Below are 17,567 nucleotides of genomic sequence, written 5' to 3' on the forward strand. Positions count from 1 at the left end.
ATAATAACTTTGACACAATTATAAATAAATAAACAATAATATTAATTAAACGAGGAACTCATGAAGACTACAAGGAAATTAAAGAGAGGTCAAACACTGATTTCATTCAAACAAATAACAAACCATTATTGCCATTTGATAAGGAGAAACAGCTGGGATAGCCACTTAATTATCGACTTTGACCAAAAGTGTATGTCTGTGGGATCTTTGTGGTTCAATCATCAATAGAATCTATTCTCAATTGGTTACGCGTTAGATCTCGGTCCAGTTTATTTGTCGATAGATTATGCGCGAGACCTGTTTGACTTGAGTTTAAGCTCAATTTGACTATCCAAAATAGGTAAACTCAGTGATGTCCTTCTCAAATTTTTTTTAAAACAAAAAAGTCTCTTTTAAAATTAACTCTTTCAACCTTCACCACACCATATATTTAGGAGTAAGAAAAATAAAATTATCAATGTTAGACTTGTATCGAAGTATAAAATACGTATAAAGTAGAAAGTTTTAAGAAAATGAAGACACAAAATTTATGTGGTTTGGCAACTGGTCTAGGTCCACGAAGTCTGATCTTTTATTAGAGTAGAGTGTCCAATATCTCATTACAAATGTCGGAACGATTTGTATTTGTAGGCCTTGGGGGTTTGTCAATTGATGCAGTTATGCTAGTTCCTAAGACAATTTAACCGCCTCTAGTAACCTCCTGTTGTAACTGCTTCTGCCTAATTATAACTGTCGGATAACTGATTTGTTTGGAACTGCTTGAATTGTCGGATGAACTGTTTCTGGATAAAGCTCTTTTGTCTGGGAGCTGCCAATATTTTGTAACCATACTGACATATATACGGAGCGTAATAATTTGCTCCACAAAAATGATTTCAAATTAATTCGCTAGTTCACAAAAATAATAATCAAACGTCAATATATTAAAGTAAAATAATAAAAAGACGAAAAAAAAAGAAGCAGCTAGGGTTCGTATTTCAAAATACCTTGATTCACAAGGAAAGCCGATTGTATATATTGGACAAAGGTTTTTTTTTTTTGTAAGGTTTCTAATTCTACAAAGGTTTCCTTATTGTTGTCAATGGAGTCTGACGACGGACGTTTTCACTGTGAGTGGGAGCGAGGTGCTCTCATCGGCAAAGGTGCTTTCGGCTCTGTCTTCTTCGCTCATCCCAAGCTTTCATCGTCATCATCTCGCCTTCTTCCTCCTGTGTTCGCCGTCAAATCTGCCGAGATTTTGTTTTCTGCAACACTAGAGAACGAGCTTGAAGTTTTCAACCATCTCCAGAGTTTTCCACACATCATTAGCTGCTTCGGTCGAGAACTTACTGTCACCGATAATGGCGAGACCGTATATAATTTGTTGATGGAGTACGTCTCCGGTGGTTCCCTCGCCGATCACATCAAGAAATCGGGTCGTTTGCCTGTTGAACAAATAAAGAATTACACAAGGCAATTACGGCTAGGGCTTGCTCATATTCATGAGTCCGGGTATGTCCACTGCGATATCAAACCTGATAATGTTCTCCTAGCGCCATCCGGAGATGATTTTGTGGCAAAGATTGCTGATTTCGGGTTGGCGAAGAGGAGGGAGAGGAAGTTTAGTCATGTGAAAGGAACTTCTTCCTACCTAGCACCAGAATGTGTTGTTAATGGAGTCCAGGATTGTGGTTCGGATATTTGGGCGGTAGGGTGTGTGGTGTATGAGATGCTAACAGAACACTCTGTTTGGCAACATGATGCCAATGAGACTAGTGATGATATTTTCTACAAAATTGCTGGTAGACGACCTTGTATTGATTTTGGGTTGCCATGGGAGGCTAAAGCTTTCTTGATAGTATGTTTTGAAAGAACAGCTAAGTACAGACCCACCGCTGCAAGGTTGCTGGAACACACTTTTTTGACTGGCTTGATTGAAGACAAGAAGGAAGAGAAACATGTTGATGAGAATGGCTTTGGCAGTGAGGAAGAAGAAGAAGAGGTTGAGAATGGTTGTGAAGAAGAACTGGATAGCGAGAATCAAAAAGTGGCCAAGATTGGCTGCGAAGTAGAAGAAGACCCTGAGGAATTAGAAGAGGCTGAGAATGGCTGTGAAGAACAAGAAGAGGATCGTGAGGAAGAGGAGCCTGAGAATGGCAGATTCTCTGAATGTTCAGATTCCCTATTTGGTAGTGAGGAAGAAGAAGAGATTCAGAATGGCTGTGAAGAACTGGATAGCGGGAATCAAAAAGTGCCTGAGATTGGGTGCGAAATAGAAGAAGACCCTGAGGAATTAGAAGAGGCTGAGAATGGCTGTGAAGAAGAAGAAGAAGAGAATCCTGAGGAAGAAGAGCTCTTTGGTAGTGAGGAAGAAGAAGAAGAGATTGAGAATGGCAGATTCTTTGACTTTCAGGCTGAATGTTCAGATTCCCTATTTGGTAGTGAGGAAGAAGAAGAGGTTGAGAATGGTTGTGAAGAAGAATTGGATAACAAGAATCAAAAAGTGGCGAAGATTGGTTGTGTAGTAGAAGAAGACCCTGAGGAATTAGAAGAGGCAGAGAATGACTGTGAAGAAGAAGAAGATCCTGAGGAAGAAGAGCTCTTTGGTAGTGAGGAAGAAGAAGAAGAAGAGATTGAGAATGGCAGATTCTTTGACTTTCAGGCTGAATGTTCAGATTCCCTATTTGGCAGTGAGGAAGAAGAAGAGGTCGAAAATGGTTGTGAAGAAGAACTGCATAACGAGAATCAAAAAGTGGTGGAGAATGGCTGCGAAGTAGAAGAAGAAGATCCTGAGGAAGAAGTTGGTTCATCTTATATGTTTGAGGATGATTGGAGTTTTATTCCTAAGGAGGAATCAATGATGGTGCCATGTTCATTGTCCAAGAATGACATGACACTTCCTGCCAGCAAGAGAAGAAAGATTTCTCACTTGAATCCCATTACTGGTGGTGACCTTACATTCAGGACATTAGCTCCCACCATTGCAGCTGGATTATAACACAGATGAGATGATATATGCACATATCAATGTCACGTCTCTGTTCCTGGTACATATATTCTTGGCTAACTGTTGCAAAGATGAGCATAAATTCATTGTAATTATCTCTTGAAATTTGACTGATAAATAGTCCTTGATACAGTTATTCATATTTTGATTGAAGAATGTACAAAAATTTTTGCCTCATATGGCTTCCAAGTGTAATTAATCATTTAATAAATGAGAATGATATCAATCTCTTATGTGTGTAAATGATCAGTTTGTTAGTTATGCACCCACAATTTAGAAACTTGAAGATAGTATTAGCCTGGCAATAAAAAGTAATCTGATATGCAGCTTTTTGGCAAAGATTTAACCTAATCTGTTCAACAGTCTGATTTTTACTGTCTCCAATTCACATATGTAAAAGCATGCTGTTTTCTGGTATGTCTGTGGTCTAGCAAAACCCACAAAACATCATTCAGAATTGAAAACTTTTTCTCTTTGGCATAAAATACCTGCATCAAAAAGACCATATTCCAATCTGTTTGCCCTCAAAATCTTCTTTTATATTTTTGATGACTTCAATATAGACTTTAACTAAGCTTATCTGCAAGCCATACACTCAAAGTAGTCAACTTTTGACAAAGCTAAGGGGAAAAAAAAAAGATTCTTTTGCCCCCAGCTCATACTCATCAGTCAAACAAATTATTAAAATGGCAGCTGCAGGTGTGATTGATCTGCTTTCAACTTACAAGTTCCTGAATGAGTAAAACAATTGAAGGTTCTGCACTGTACTTACAAGTTCCTGAATCATTTTGTAAATGAGAATGTCATAGACACTAGTTTGCTTCTACTTGAAGATGGTGCATCTCTTGCAATGAGAATGTCCTGAATTATATACCTTTCCTGTCCGCGATATTGAAATAGCAGCAAGTTTTCAATGGAGAAGATGTGATTTGAGGAAATTTGGGGTGAAGAGTGGCTTTGGTTGACTCAAAAGTTTTGCAGAAACAACTCTTCTTAAATTCAAAACAGCATCCATATGCCCTCTGATTGAAAAACAAAAAAAAAAAACACAAACTGGTGCGACCCTTCTTTATGAATTTTGACAAACTAAAACAACTAAAATGCTGAACAAGCTAATGTCTTCACATACCACTGTGTTGTGAATGTGCTGCTACCATGGAATTGGTGTGAACCAAGAGGTGCAAAATCGTGTGAGATGGCGCCGTTTGATACTGGGAAAAGGTCGCTTGATCGTCCCATCATCGAGGTAGAATACGCCCCGCTCTCGAGACACTTGAGGTTCAAAGCCCTGGGACTTGCAATAAGTATTATCGTCAAAATAAATGCAGTTCCCTCTCCACCCCTTAATTTCCTTTGCCAGCATGCCGTTAGCTGCTGCAAATAGCATTTGGTCTCCCAAGCTATCTAATTTGGTAGCACACAGTTCACCACTATGAGAGCGATCCAACTTGTACACATTGAACCCACTCGTTCGTTGATAACGATAATAACCATAATCATCCTCCTCCTCCTCCTCATCCTCTTCTTCCAAATTGGGAACGAAATCATCCTCCTCTATATTGGGATCCTCATCCTCTTCCTCCTCCATTAGGCTTTGGAACTCATCCTCCTCCTCCTCATCCTCTTCTTCCAAATTGGGAACGAAATCATCCTCCTCTATATTGGGATCCTCATCCTCTTCCTCCTCCATAAGGCTTTGGAACTCATCCTCCTCCTCCTCATCATCCATAACGCTTTGGAATTCATCCTCCTCATCCACTATATTCGGAATTAAATCCTCATCCTCCAGTTCCACATCGTCAATCTCAAATACGCCTTCGAATTCATCTTTGATTCTTTCTACAATCAACAATCCATCATTGGTCTGCAGTAGATTCCAAGACCATACAAAATCTTTCACAACACAAAATGTTTCTGTCAAAGGGTCAAGCTCAAGCACCCCATCAGGGTCCGGCTTAGGGGTCGGAATCATTTTGAACATCAATTCCACTTCCTGCTCTTCGTCATCATATAATGTTAACGTGTAAGTCTCCTCTAACTCGACTTTCCCATCCAGGACACACAGCACTCCATTGGAGAATAAGACATCATAGTAATCACCTTCCTTTGGGAAGGTGAACCAGTCATCGTCGTCTGGTCTGCAAACTGCAATTACACTATTATCATTGCATTGATCACCATACAATGCTGCAACAATACAAGTTGATAAATCTGCAGACGATAACTCAATAATAATGAATAATGAGAAATCATAACTTTCATCCTCTGACATGTCGTGTATATTGTCATCATAGAGTGCTACGGTTCTAATGGAAGGAAGTTCGATGGAGAAACCCGAGATCGGATTGAAGAGAAAAAGGCGTGGATTGAACTTAGAACCTTTGGCAATAACAATCCATCCTTTAGAACATCCACAGCACCATCCTCCCTTCATGGGTTTCGGTAGATTGAATTTGTACTCTCTGCCACTAGACATGTCAAAAAATCTCAGCTCATGATTACTGTTTTCATGTGGTAACAATAACCATGGAGGTTGATGAAACAGAAGCTGAGAATCATAAGGAAAAGAACGAGCAACAGATCTCCATGACTTGCATACCATTGACAAAGCTATATGATCAATGAAATCCAAACGCTGCATGATCTTGAGAATGATATCAGCAGGAAGTTCATGCCACAACCCATATGAATCATTAGCTTTCTTTGATTTTGATTGCCTGGGTCTGAAGAAAAGAGAAGAGAGACTACAAAAGTGTGGGAGGAAAGTCAGATCGGCCATGTCGATTGATTTGGATCAAAGGGTTAGGGTTTTTGGGGGTATGGATAAATACCCAGATGTGTTTGAATTTATAATCCCCAAATTAACTTCCTTTTCCTTGTAGAATTAGTAGGTTCCCTTCCATTTCCTTATAGAAGTCGGATTTCTCCTTTTTTTTAGTACAGAGTATTATGAATCAAAGGCTGAAAATAAAAGTAATCCAACTAAGGTTAAATGTGCATAACGCATAGCTTTATCTCTCATAATTCTAAGTGTTGGTAGCATATATGCGAATGCTTCATTAGATGTCTGGCCACATGAAAGAAGAAGATAAGATAAGAAATGAGATTATTTGATCTGAGGTATGAGTAGCACCACTTAAGATAAGTTTTGAAAAAATTGTTTAAAATAGTATAAACATGTACAAAAAAAAATAATGGCACGTCTATGTGAAGAATCAAAAGAATTTGTATAGGAGATAATATGAAATGAATAATAAGATTTTAAAAAGAAAATAAAAATAATATGAATTTAATAGAAGTTAAAAAAATATAATCTTAAAGAGAAATGAATGGCAGAAACAAATGCACATAGTGGATTCCCGTTAATTTTCTTAAAAAACTCATATAACTGACCCAAAATTTTTGAAATAAAGTCTCGAATGATGATTATGTCATACCACGTAGGAAAACGACTTTACCATTAGGTCATACTTTTCCCTTCAAATAACCACCACAAGGAGTCAACACAAAGCAATGGATGGACATCATTAACAGGACTTGTTAAAACTTTCTAAAATTAGGTCTTGAAATATACGATACTCCTTCCCTAACTATTTTCACATAATGCACCTAAAATCTCAATACGCTTCTGATTTTGATTGAGGGAGGAATCTTGGCAACCATCATTGGGTTTCCATTGAATTCATCAATGAATCCAATTACTTTTTTTTTTCCTTTGAACAACAATTGTTTTCTTGTTACTCCCTTTTCTCAATTCCCATGTTCTTAGTAAATTATTGTGTTTTTTTTTTTGAATTCTAATGTTACATGGATAATGGATTTCCTTAATTGAGAGGTGAGATTTCTTTCATCACCTTTTTCTTTTTGAAATCTTCAAATTCACTAAAACTGAATTGTCTTTGTTTCAGATTTGAAGCTAAACACCCATCAAAGGCTGTATGTAATAAGAGCTTCAATTTTAGAGCCAATATCTAGTTCTGTTAAATGGCAAACAATAAGGTGAAGGGCCTTTTAAAAGGCCTTAGATATATCTCTCAAATATTTGGTATGTAATTCCTTATCCTCTGTTTTTTTTTTTCTTCTCCAATAAAATGACATTTGAAGATTTATGTGTTCAATTGCGATGCTTGGTAGAATGGTTTGTGAGAGTTAGGAAGGGAAGGATTCACCGAAAACCGACAGTTCATTTTCCACAATTTATAAGCTGGTTTATTATCTCGATTTATAAGTTCTACCCAACGGAGTCACGAGCCATCCTAACCGAACATAGATTTTCATTATTTTTTAGTATTGTTGTTCAAACTTGAATCTTTATCAAATTTCAGTACTATTGATATATAACGGGTATGAATTTGTGTTGCAGATGGTGATCAAAAAGAACAAGAAATGCAGATAGGGTTTCCTACAGATGTAAAGCATGTGGCACACATTGGTGGGGATGGACCTTCGGTAAATTCCCCAGGCTGGGTAACATTAATTTCTCTTCTTCTTCTTCTTCTTTTGCCTTATAAAAATCGATTCTCAAAAAAGGATTTTTAAGAGAAATGCAGAAGTTTTCATGTATAAATTAATCAACAATGGTGGTCATGTTCTGTTGCAGATGAACGAGTTTAAACCACCACCATCATCACCAGGATTTTCATCAACACCTTTGAATCGAGGAGGAGGAGGAGAGATTAAGGAAGAAACACCAGTCAAATTGGTCTATGAAGGTATTATTTTATTCAAACTTGTCTGTTTTTTTTTTTAAAAAAAATTTGATTGAGAACCACCCACTCCATTATGTCACTCATATTGTTTGGTGGACGTAAACCTCGAGTCTCTAGAATACCCTACACCATGCTAATAACAAGTAAGATTTGGTTGAAACCCATACGAGATAAATATGGCTCTTAATCCCTCTCGAAAGTGAGCAAGCCACGGAACCCAAAAAACTCTTAAGGAAATACTTACAATTAGTTCAAATTCCCGATATTAACATCATCCACCTTAAACCCAGTGATATACCCAAATTAGTTATTGCTCGGTTGTTTTAAAAAAATTGCTTATGGTGAATGACGTGTTGTGTGTCATGTGTTAGATACAAGCCGGAGAAGTGCACGTGCTACTCCAAACTCTCCAGCACGTGACATACCCGATTTGCCTAAATCATCAAGACGTCGCTCCTCCACGGAGACTGCATCCGCCGCCGCTTCTGGCGTCGATTCCCCAACGAAAGCAAAGGCCGATAAAGCACGGCAATCAAGGCGATCTTCGAAGAATTCTGCAAAGGACTTACTGGACCCCACAAAATCGGGTCAAGGAATCGATTCGCCATCCAGAACCTTACCAGACGTGCCCAAGAAAACGCGGAGGAAGAATTCAAAAGAGTCCTCCGACAATGGCAGAACAAACCGTTCGTCGAGATCAAAAGCCCAAGCTGCGGAATTGGATAATGGATCAGAGTCAGATCCTGTTGGGAAGACAAACAGTAACAGTGAGCATTGTCACGCTTCGGCTTTGAGTGCCCTTGAAGAAGTGGAGCAAGGATTTACGGGGATTTCTTGAGAGGAAAGTTTGTTGCGTCTTTTTTTCAGCTAGAATTATCATTATTTCCTCAATTAGTTCTAACTCTGAATTTTTATTTTTTTAATTCATTAATACTGTATATTATTAACTATGAGTTCTGTTAATTGGAAAAAAAAATGTACATTACAAGCAATGTTGTTTTAATCACATTTACCCAAGTTAAGCATAACATAGTGGTGAATCTCTTTGGAACTAATCTAAATTGACTCGAAAAGTTTTGAATTCAAACTTTATTGGAAGTAGTACTTTTGTGATTCTGGGGCTAAACCGTATAGATTCGAAAGATCTCAAAGTTTGTAGTAAATTTGGGCCCCATATTCTTCCGCCTAAAAGGTCTATTAGAGGGAAGAAAGATTTGCTTTTATATACAAGCCCTTCACTTGATTCCTAGTCGGTGTGGGAGGTTTGACACCCCCCACGTGTGTGGGTGGTGTGTCAGACTTGGGCTTCACACGCCACGCACATGTGCAAACAAGAACGGGATCCACATCAGACTGAGCTAAACGCTCCGATATCATGTAATAAATCTGGGCCCTATATTCTTCTTCCTAAAAGGCCTATTAGAGGGAATGAAGACTTGTTTCTATATACAGACCCTTCACTTGGTTCCCAATTGATGTGGAGGTTTGACAAAATTTGATTCTCAATGGAACCAATTCCATTATAACCATGCAATGGGATTTTTGGCCCAACTTACTTATGAGAGAAATTTTTGTGCTCGTGGGTCTGATGGCTCGAGTTTTGAGTCATCTCATATATCTAAACGGTAAATTTGTATAATATCTTTATCGGTTATAAAAAAACCACGTTGACTTTGGCCTAACTTACCTTATCGTTAAGTGAGAAATTTCTATATGTGCGCTTCGAGTTTAGCCCCATGTATGATTTCAACAACTTGATCCATATTATTTCTTATCAGGTTCAATGGGGCCTTTTGAAAATCACAGGCAAACTAATTTTCCGTAGTAATAATTTTGGTCAACAATATTTATTTTTTTCTGGATAAAATTAGGAGAGCACAAAAATAACGGTCAAGATTTTTTAAAAAGTGAAAAGGCAAGAGTTTCGCAATAAACCACTACACTCATTTCAGAGGACGAACGAAAAAAAAAACGATGGTCGTGGCAGGGATCTACAGGAGAACCCTTCCTTCTCCTCCGGCAATCGAGTTCGCTTCCTCTCAAGGCAAGGTAATGCAATTCACGGAGCCCTAATCATTCTCTATGTCTCTTTATATCTGTTTATGTGTCTCTCCCGGTGAGGGATGAAATCCGTCTTGTGAATTTGCAGCAACTGTTCTCGGAAGCTCTTATGGAAGGAACTATGGAAGGTTTCTTCAAATTGATATCTTACTATCAGATGCAATCGGAGCCTGCTTATTGCGGATTGGCCTCCCTCGCCACGGTACTCAATGCCCTCTCGATCGATCCTGGGCGAAAATGGAAAGGTAGCTCTCAATTTCATCACTTCCTTCTGAGTTTTTATCCGGATTTGAGGAAATTTTAATTGCAGGCCCGTGGAGGTGGTTCGACGATTCCATGCTTGATTGCTGCGAGCCTCTGTCTGTGATTAAAGTCAAAGGCATCACATTTGGTAAAGTTGCGTGTTTGGCTCATTGCAATGGAGCTAAAGTTGAAACGTTTCGAACCAATGAAACCACGTTTGATGAGTTCCGCAAGCATGTTGTTTCGTGTACTTCTGCTGAGGATCGCCACGTGATTGTGTCGTATGATAGAAGGGTCTTTAAGCAGGTGATTCATCCTCTTATAAGTTTATTACCTTTTGGATTTCTGATTTCTTTGGCACCATTTTCTTTCTTGTTTGTTGTTTTTATTGAATTGCCTGTATTTCTTTTTCATCATTAAATCTGTTAGAGATATGTGCCATATATATTTAGGTTGCATTTCTATTGTTAAATGGAACGACTTCGTTTTGTTCCTTTATTATTACCGTTGATGTATTTTTATATTATTTTCTTGAACTAAGGGTTTCCTTCTTTTCTTTGTAAGAAGCTTTAATGAATTCATCTCAATTCCTCTCTCTCTCTCTGTCTCCAACTCTACTTCTTCCTTCTAATCTCGTTTCTATCAGACTGCTTCTTCATTATATTACAAAATCATTGACACCTAGGGGTTTGATGAACAATTCTTAAGAACTCAAGTTCTGTTGGTTAGGATCTTATTGATGGAGATTTTGAATTCTTTTAAATTTCTTTTTCTGTGGGGGGAAATAACAAGATTGATCAATATCTTGTAAGCATATGAATTGGAACCCCACCCTGTTGATTGAAATAAAAATAAACTAAGTATCAGAAGTATTCTTGAATTTGCTTTTGTCTTGATATTCTTCACTTCCTTTTCTGAAATTCCTGGGGACGATGTTGCCAGTCTCACATTTTCATTAACAGGTGTTTATTTCAAGAAAACTGAAATTTACATCTCTGCCTGATTACAGACTGGAACTGGACACTTTTCCCCTATTGGGGGCTATCATGCTGGAAGCGATATGGTTCTCATTTTGGATGTTGCCCGATTTAAATATCCACCTCACTGGGTCCCTCTTACACTTCTTTGGGAGGCCATGGATACAATTGATGAAGCAACAAGACAACACAGGGGGTATGCGAATCATTTTTTAAGTTCAATAAACGCATCAAGCTTTTATCCTCATAGTGCATACAAATATCCACCTGAAGGCTCATTTCTTGACTTAAAGCCCATTCTCTGCGTTTTCACTCAGTCCTTTTTAATCTCTGCGTTTGTTTCTCTCCCTTGAGCTAATGTTCATGATAACCTTCATGGATGCATCAATCATCACATAGAATATCTTGTTGCACACTTGCACTAAACACAACCATCTATGAACAACTTGAAAAGAGTCGATTGGTGAAGTATACATATTTTTTGTTATCTTCATTCTCAATATTGCACCTGGAACGGCATTTTGAATCTGGATAAACAGAACTGCATCCAGATTTTTTTTGAGTCACGTTAATAGCTTTTGATAACTTGCCAGTTTTGAGTTCTTGAAATGCATATACTATGTGTTATTCTATAAACCTTATGCAGCTGTGTTCCACCTTTTTTTTCAGGTTCATGATTATTCAAGGCATCAAAGATTACCATCCATCCTTTATACCATGGTAACGTTCTTCTGAGCAGATCTATCTGGACTAACTATGTTATTGTGTCACCTTACAAAAAATATTTCAGTTTTTTCCCCTTCTTGTAAATGGAGTATAACAACATTGTCGAAGACTTGACAAATGTGGTTTTTAATAAGACTGCATCTATGCTCCCATAAAATAAGTTGAAGGTTGGTCTTGTGGACTTAATCTTAGTTTGGTGCATGAGTATGCTAGCTAATCAGAAGGGCAATTGAGAGCTTGAATGAGAGAGATTGAGTGATTTTTATATCATATCTGATTTGTCTGCCTTGTCTATTTACATGAACCTGGGAAAGAAGCCTAGAATGGTAGCGATAAATTAGAGTAAAATGGAAAAGACAGATGGTTTTGCTACAGAATTAGCAGTGTCAGTTCCTGGTCATCCTTGATCAAAGGGTCAGGATTGCTTGTCTTTCATTTGCTATTATGCATGGCTTTGTGTCTTGACATGCTTTCATTTTTTCTTTGTTCTTATCCTACCGCTAGTTAATTTTTATTTTTCTAAAGAGGATTTAGGCTTGTAGGCTATAGCTGAGACTAAGTGTTACCTTCTGTTGTTGGCAGAGTTGCAGACACGAGAGTTGGACCAATGTTGCGAAATACTTATCAGAAGATGTTCCCCTTCTTTTGAAGTTGGATGATGTAAAAGATATCGAGGATGTACTCTCAATTGTATTTAAATCACCACCTGCTGATCTGAGATATTTCATCAAGTGGATTGCTGAAGTTCGCAGACAAGAAAATGGGGATATGACCATAAGTGAAGAGGAGAAAAGAAGACTTGCTATCAAGGTTTTTCTGGAGATTTCATCTGTTCATTTGTCTTTGGTGCCTTGCTTTTTTACCTTCCTTCATATAAGTATTAGGGGCCACCAGGCAGAGCTTCCACTTTAAGTGCACTCTTTCATTAAATTTTATAATAAAAATCTTTTGAGAAGAGTTTTTTTTCATAAAGATAATTAGTTGTTTAGTTATCATATTTTCTATCGTGTTTCCTGTGAAGTAATTTTGGAAACATTGATTCCCTCGTTCTCCTGAAGATGGTTGGTTGTACTTTTTTTGTGTGATTGTTAGACAGGCTTTCCATTCTTTTTCTTTCATTTTTACTGACGAAAAACAAAATGATAGATAGATGATTTGAAGTTTTAAGTTGGGTTTTCAGGAAGAGGTACTGAAACAAGTGAGAGAGACTGTACTGTTCAAATATGTGATGAGATGGCTGGCTTCTGAAAGTTCTATTTGTAAAGATGTCAAAGGATACACATTACCTGAAATCGCTGCAGATGTTTGTTGCCAAGGAGCAGAACTTTTGACTGGGAACTCCATGTCATGCTGTAAGCAAACAGATGTGAAATTCTTAACTGTTGATGGTGAAAAGCCTGTTACTTTGGTGTCAAGCAGTATTGTCGCCGCTGGCAATGAAAAAGCAGTTGACATCCTTGTCCCTTCATCCCACTCAGAGCCCAGTGGTTTGTGTGAATTTGATCAAGGTAGTTGCAGAGGCATGCATCCATATACTGCTGATGTTCTGACAGTACTTTTACTGGCCCTTCCTCAAGACATATGGTCTGGTGTTAAAGAGGAGCAGCTACGAACAGAACTGACTCATCTCATATCAACTGACAATCTCCCCTCTTTGCTTCAAGAGGAGGTAAAGTTTCCTTGCAGCCCCTCCTCCCTCCTGGCAGTCTTATATTGTTCTTATGATTATTATATTATTCTATATTCAACAGCAGTTATTTCTCCATTTTTTCAAGTTGAAACTTTTCTTGAAGGTAGTCTCTAAATCATTTCGCTCTGATGATTGGGGGAGTTACAGAAATCTCGGTCACCATAGTCTCAAAGTTTTGTTCATTTTGTTTTTGTTTACAACTTTCGTATCTAGAAACTGCGATGATTCATGCCATAGCTGTTAGAAATTTATTTGATTCCTGGCAATTTATATTATCCAATTCAAATGAGCTAGTGCTCAATGCAACAAATATTAAATTTGTAGTGTCCAGTTCCAAATAGGATTGGAACCAGACACTTCATAGTATACTACAAGGTTTGGAAATGTAAAAATGGTTATCGTAGCAGGGGATGTCTGATTAAACTTCAGAAGAGTTTCTGAAAAGATGGTTCAGGGTAGGGGATAGAAATTCCTTTTCGTTTGTTTTCTGTTTTTTCATTATCTATATCGGTTTTTCATTTTTTGTTTTCTATTTCCGGCAAACGTCGTCTTCTTTTTTTCATTTTCCGTTTTCAAGTGATTTTTTGTTTTCCGTGTTATCTAAAATGTCTTTTTAGTATTGAGTGAGATTTTTTATTCCGAGATGTTTTGTACATTACATCAAGTATTTTCATGTTTGTAACAGGTCCTGCATTTGCAACGGCAGCTCCATTTTCTCGTTACTGAATGTGGTTTTGGTTCATCTTCATGAGATGCCAGCCGCTCCAGCCCCCTCTCACTGCCTTCTTGAAAGAGTACCTCTACGAGTATTCCTACCATTCTTTCATGGTTTTATTTCAAGTAAGTTTCCCACCTCTCTCACTTGAATCCATAACCTTGTGGGAGGTGGAAAAGTAACTACTCAAATTACTATCTAGAGGTATCCCAAAGCGAATAATCCACAATTCATGTCCTACAAAAGATTGGATCTACTTGCATGCATGTCTCATGCACACAAAATCTGCAATTAAAAAAAAAGGACAGCGGTACTGATGTTTCTCTTTGTTCACCATGAGCAGTCACAATCGAGCAGTCTTACAAATTTCATTGTTTTTTATATATCAACTATCTTAAATACTGAGATAATCCACATGATTCATGTCTCTTCATTCAGTATTTGAGATAGACAAAAAAACATTAGGATTGTTAGCATTTTTGGTCACTACCCCATCGATAGCTCGATCTAAATTGATAAGAGTTTGTGGAGTCCGAGGAGGATTCGGGGCTCCACGGTGTTGGGAGGATCAACCTTTCGTAGCTGCTGCTGCGTTTCATTCACAATCACATCTGTAGGAAACAAGCGAGCTGAGTTGGATTGACTATACCTTGTATGTGGGCCCCTTCTCTTTTCAACAAACCAGATATCTCCACGTACCTCTCACACTTGTCCTTCCTCGGCTCCGGCTCCGGCTCCGGCTCCGCTCTCTGGGAACTTATCACCTTATCCTTCTTAGCCACAATCTCGGCTCGAGCCGCCGCTGGATCGAAAGGTTGACCGAATAGCGTGCCCTTGGAGAGGAACTCATGGGCCAGGTATCCAGCGAGGAGCTGATTGGATTTAGCCTGCTCGAGCGTCGGCTTTTCGCCAGCTGTGGTCGGGTTGGGTAATTTGGACGGGATTCTTCTAGGTAGCGGTATTGTAATTGACGGTTTATTAAGGAAGTTATTAAAACCGTCTCGCTCTTTGCGCTTAGTTGGCGTCAGAAAGCGACGGGGAGGCAGGCGCATGGTCTTGGTGTTCATTGTCGTTTTGGTGAATGCCACGTCACCACTCAAAAAAAAAATCTGGACCAAAAGGGGTAAAAAAGTAAAATAGAAGGTTTTAAAAAAAGAAGGTAAAACCAAAAAGGTTTAAAAAAATTTTTGGCTCCCGCAGAGACAAAACGGACGATCAGAGGAACAGTTGCCGGAATCTGGATTTTTTAATGGACGGCCAGGATTTTGTGTTACTGAAGAAGGGGAGATATATACACAGATATACATATAGTGAGAGACACAGGGAGAGAGAGAGGCAGAGTCTCAGAGTAAGAGAGAGAAGAAAGCGATACGTGAAATAAATTGAGTGTGAAATTGTTTGGGGAGGAATCAATATTTATAGAGACCGTCTTAAACAATTACCCCTACTTTTACACCAATATTACACAACATACCATTTACATGAATTGACGGAAATAGCCTTGTGCAGCCTTCTTTAGGTTAACCCTTATTGCCTTATTTAATTGGGGAGAGAAAGGGCCAAAAGGCTTTCCATGTCAAGAATGTGAGGGAGGCCAAATGAATTACTTACCAAATACTAGTTTAATAAAAACAGATAAGATTGTGGCTAAAGCTAATAAACTCTACCTAATTTTGTATTTTCTTTGTCTTATGAGTGTTTTTCCAATGAAAATTTAAACCTAAACACAAACAACATTAGAACTAACTCTTCTAGGCCAATTTTAAGGGGGACACGCAGGGGCGGAGGTAGGATTGTAGGCAAAGGGGGCAAAGAATTTGTCGGGAGTCTAGGGTAACGCCTCCTCAAAAGAAAATTTAGCACTATTCACATTAAAAAAAAATTGTTGAGAGGTGTTGTTTTGACATAATTCAAAGTTGAAAAGTTCACTATCACTATCAATTATCATACGAGTAGTACTAGATCCAATCGAATACGAATGCACCAGCTGTCGTCACAGCATCGCTTGTCACAAACTCATAACTCACCTATTGTCCATCACCATTGCTACTCACTTTGCAAGTTTGATGTCTTTAAGGAGAGTTAAGAGTCGAGAGGCGGAGAGACGCGTAACGCAATTGAGTAAAAGTTAAGTGGATTGGGGCTTTATGGGTTAGCAGATAGAGAAAAATTCATTATTTGGTCCAAAATTCGTTAGTGAATCAAATTCTCAACATCATCTACACTAGATGAATTATATATTTTATTTTTTGTTTGATTTGGGTGCATGTGAATTCTGATTATACAGAAGATGAGAAACACATGTTTGAATTGAGTGCAAATAAATACACAATTATGGTGGCTTTGGTCTACCCTAATAGATTTTTTTGAAGATTTATATTTATTGCACAATTACATAGTATAACATATATTAATCATGTATGAAAATTCACAAAATGAGGCAATATAGAGTAGAGCTACTTTAAATTAGAGTTGTTATATATCCATATAGAGCATTGCTATATTTAAACGGACGCCCACTTTTTTTGTTCGTAGTACATAGGCTCGAAATAGTGACCCATTGAAATGCACTTTTTCAGAGCACACAATAATACAGATGTTCGTAACATTTTTAGGTGCGAACGTTCATATTTTTGTATGCATTGAAAAATGAACTTTCCTTGAGGCCCACTGTTTCAAACAAAAAATGGACATCTATAATATATAAAGTTACGGGACATTCGTATGTGAATAATAATATATATATACATATATATATATATTTAGTGTAATTCCCAACAAATCTCTCAAGGAGCGTTTGGACCTAACAAAGAGTCGATCACTATTACATTAATAACTGCAACAACAGCACAACTTAAATGTGTACCATTTGTTTATCACCACTACTAGTCATTGGTGGCAACGGGAGCAATTTTTTTTTATTTTTTATTTTTTATGATTGTTGGACAATTTTATGACAACACCTAAAATACATCGAACAATTTAGGGTATCATAAGAATTTTCACGCTAATGCAAATTAATCTAAATCGCTTGGGAAGGCTAAAGATGTAAATATCTATTATGAATATGTGAAGTAGTCGGATGAGGGAACTCCCGAATTTTCCCAAATCTAATTCTCATCCAATGGTGTATAATAAATCTAGTAAAAAAATATAAAAGTGTGGTGTGATATGACATATATTTCAACCCATTTAATGATAACTGTACGCTTTGAGAATTGCAAAGCTCTTCTCAGATAGTACGAAGTAATCGATGACACGCTAATGTCATATGATTAGGATACTTTTATTATGGTTAATGCTTTTAAGAATGTTTAAGCCTCTTTTGCTCAAATTTTAGGCACTTTATTTTCCTTTGTGTTTGTTATTCTCCTCCATTTGTATAATTTGGCATCTAATGGTAAAGTATCAAACCAGAGTAGGCCTTCGCATTTTAAACGTGCTAATTTCAATAGCATAA

General features: G+C 37.7%; 3 protein-coding genes and 1 pseudogene across 3 annotated transcripts; 3 read left to right on the forward strand and 1 right to left on the reverse strand.

Annotated features, from left to right (window-relative positions):
* Positions 1-1,038: 1,038 nt before the first annotated feature.
* Positions 1,039-3,127, forward strand: LOC119992234 (serine/threonine-protein kinase 24-like). Its single transcript, XM_038838918.1, has one exon. It carries the CDS (start codon positions 1,082-1,084, stop codon positions 2,975-2,977), a length of 1,896 nt encoding a protein of 631 aa, XP_038694846.1. The 5' UTR covers positions 1,039-1,081; the 3' UTR covers positions 2,978-3,127.
* Positions 3,128-7,357: 4,230 nt separating this feature from the next.
* On the forward strand, positions 7,358-8,677 carry LOC119991411 (CRIB domain-containing protein RIC6-like). The gene is made up of 3 exons (XM_038837768.1): positions 7,358-7,453; positions 7,587-7,698; positions 8,043-8,677. The coding sequence occupies exons 1-3, from the start codon at positions 7,373-7,375 to the stop codon at positions 8,531-8,533; spliced, it is 684 nt and encodes a 227-aa protein (XP_038693696.1). The 5' UTR covers positions 7,358-7,372; the 3' UTR covers positions 8,534-8,677.
* An 816-nt stretch (positions 8,678-9,493) lies between these two features.
* Positions 9,494-14,412, forward strand: LOC119990640 (annotated as a pseudogene).
* Positions 14,413-14,514: 102 nt separating this feature from the next.
* LOC119990641 lies at positions 14,515-15,503 on the reverse strand. The gene has a single exon (XM_038836650.1). The coding sequence runs from the start codon at positions 15,172-15,174 to the stop codon at positions 14,713-14,715; it is 462 nt and encodes a 153-aa protein (XP_038692578.1). The 5' UTR covers positions 15,175-15,503; the 3' UTR covers positions 14,515-14,712.
* Between the last annotated feature and the right edge of the window lie 2,064 nt (positions 15,504-17,567).

This window comes from Tripterygium wilfordii, chromosome 22 (genome assembly GCF_013401445.1).
Source record: "Tripterygium wilfordii isolate XIE 37 chromosome 22, ASM1340144v1, whole genome shotgun sequence".
NCBI classification, from domain to species: Eukaryota; Viridiplantae; Streptophyta; class Magnoliopsida; order Celastrales; family Celastraceae; genus Tripterygium; species Tripterygium wilfordii.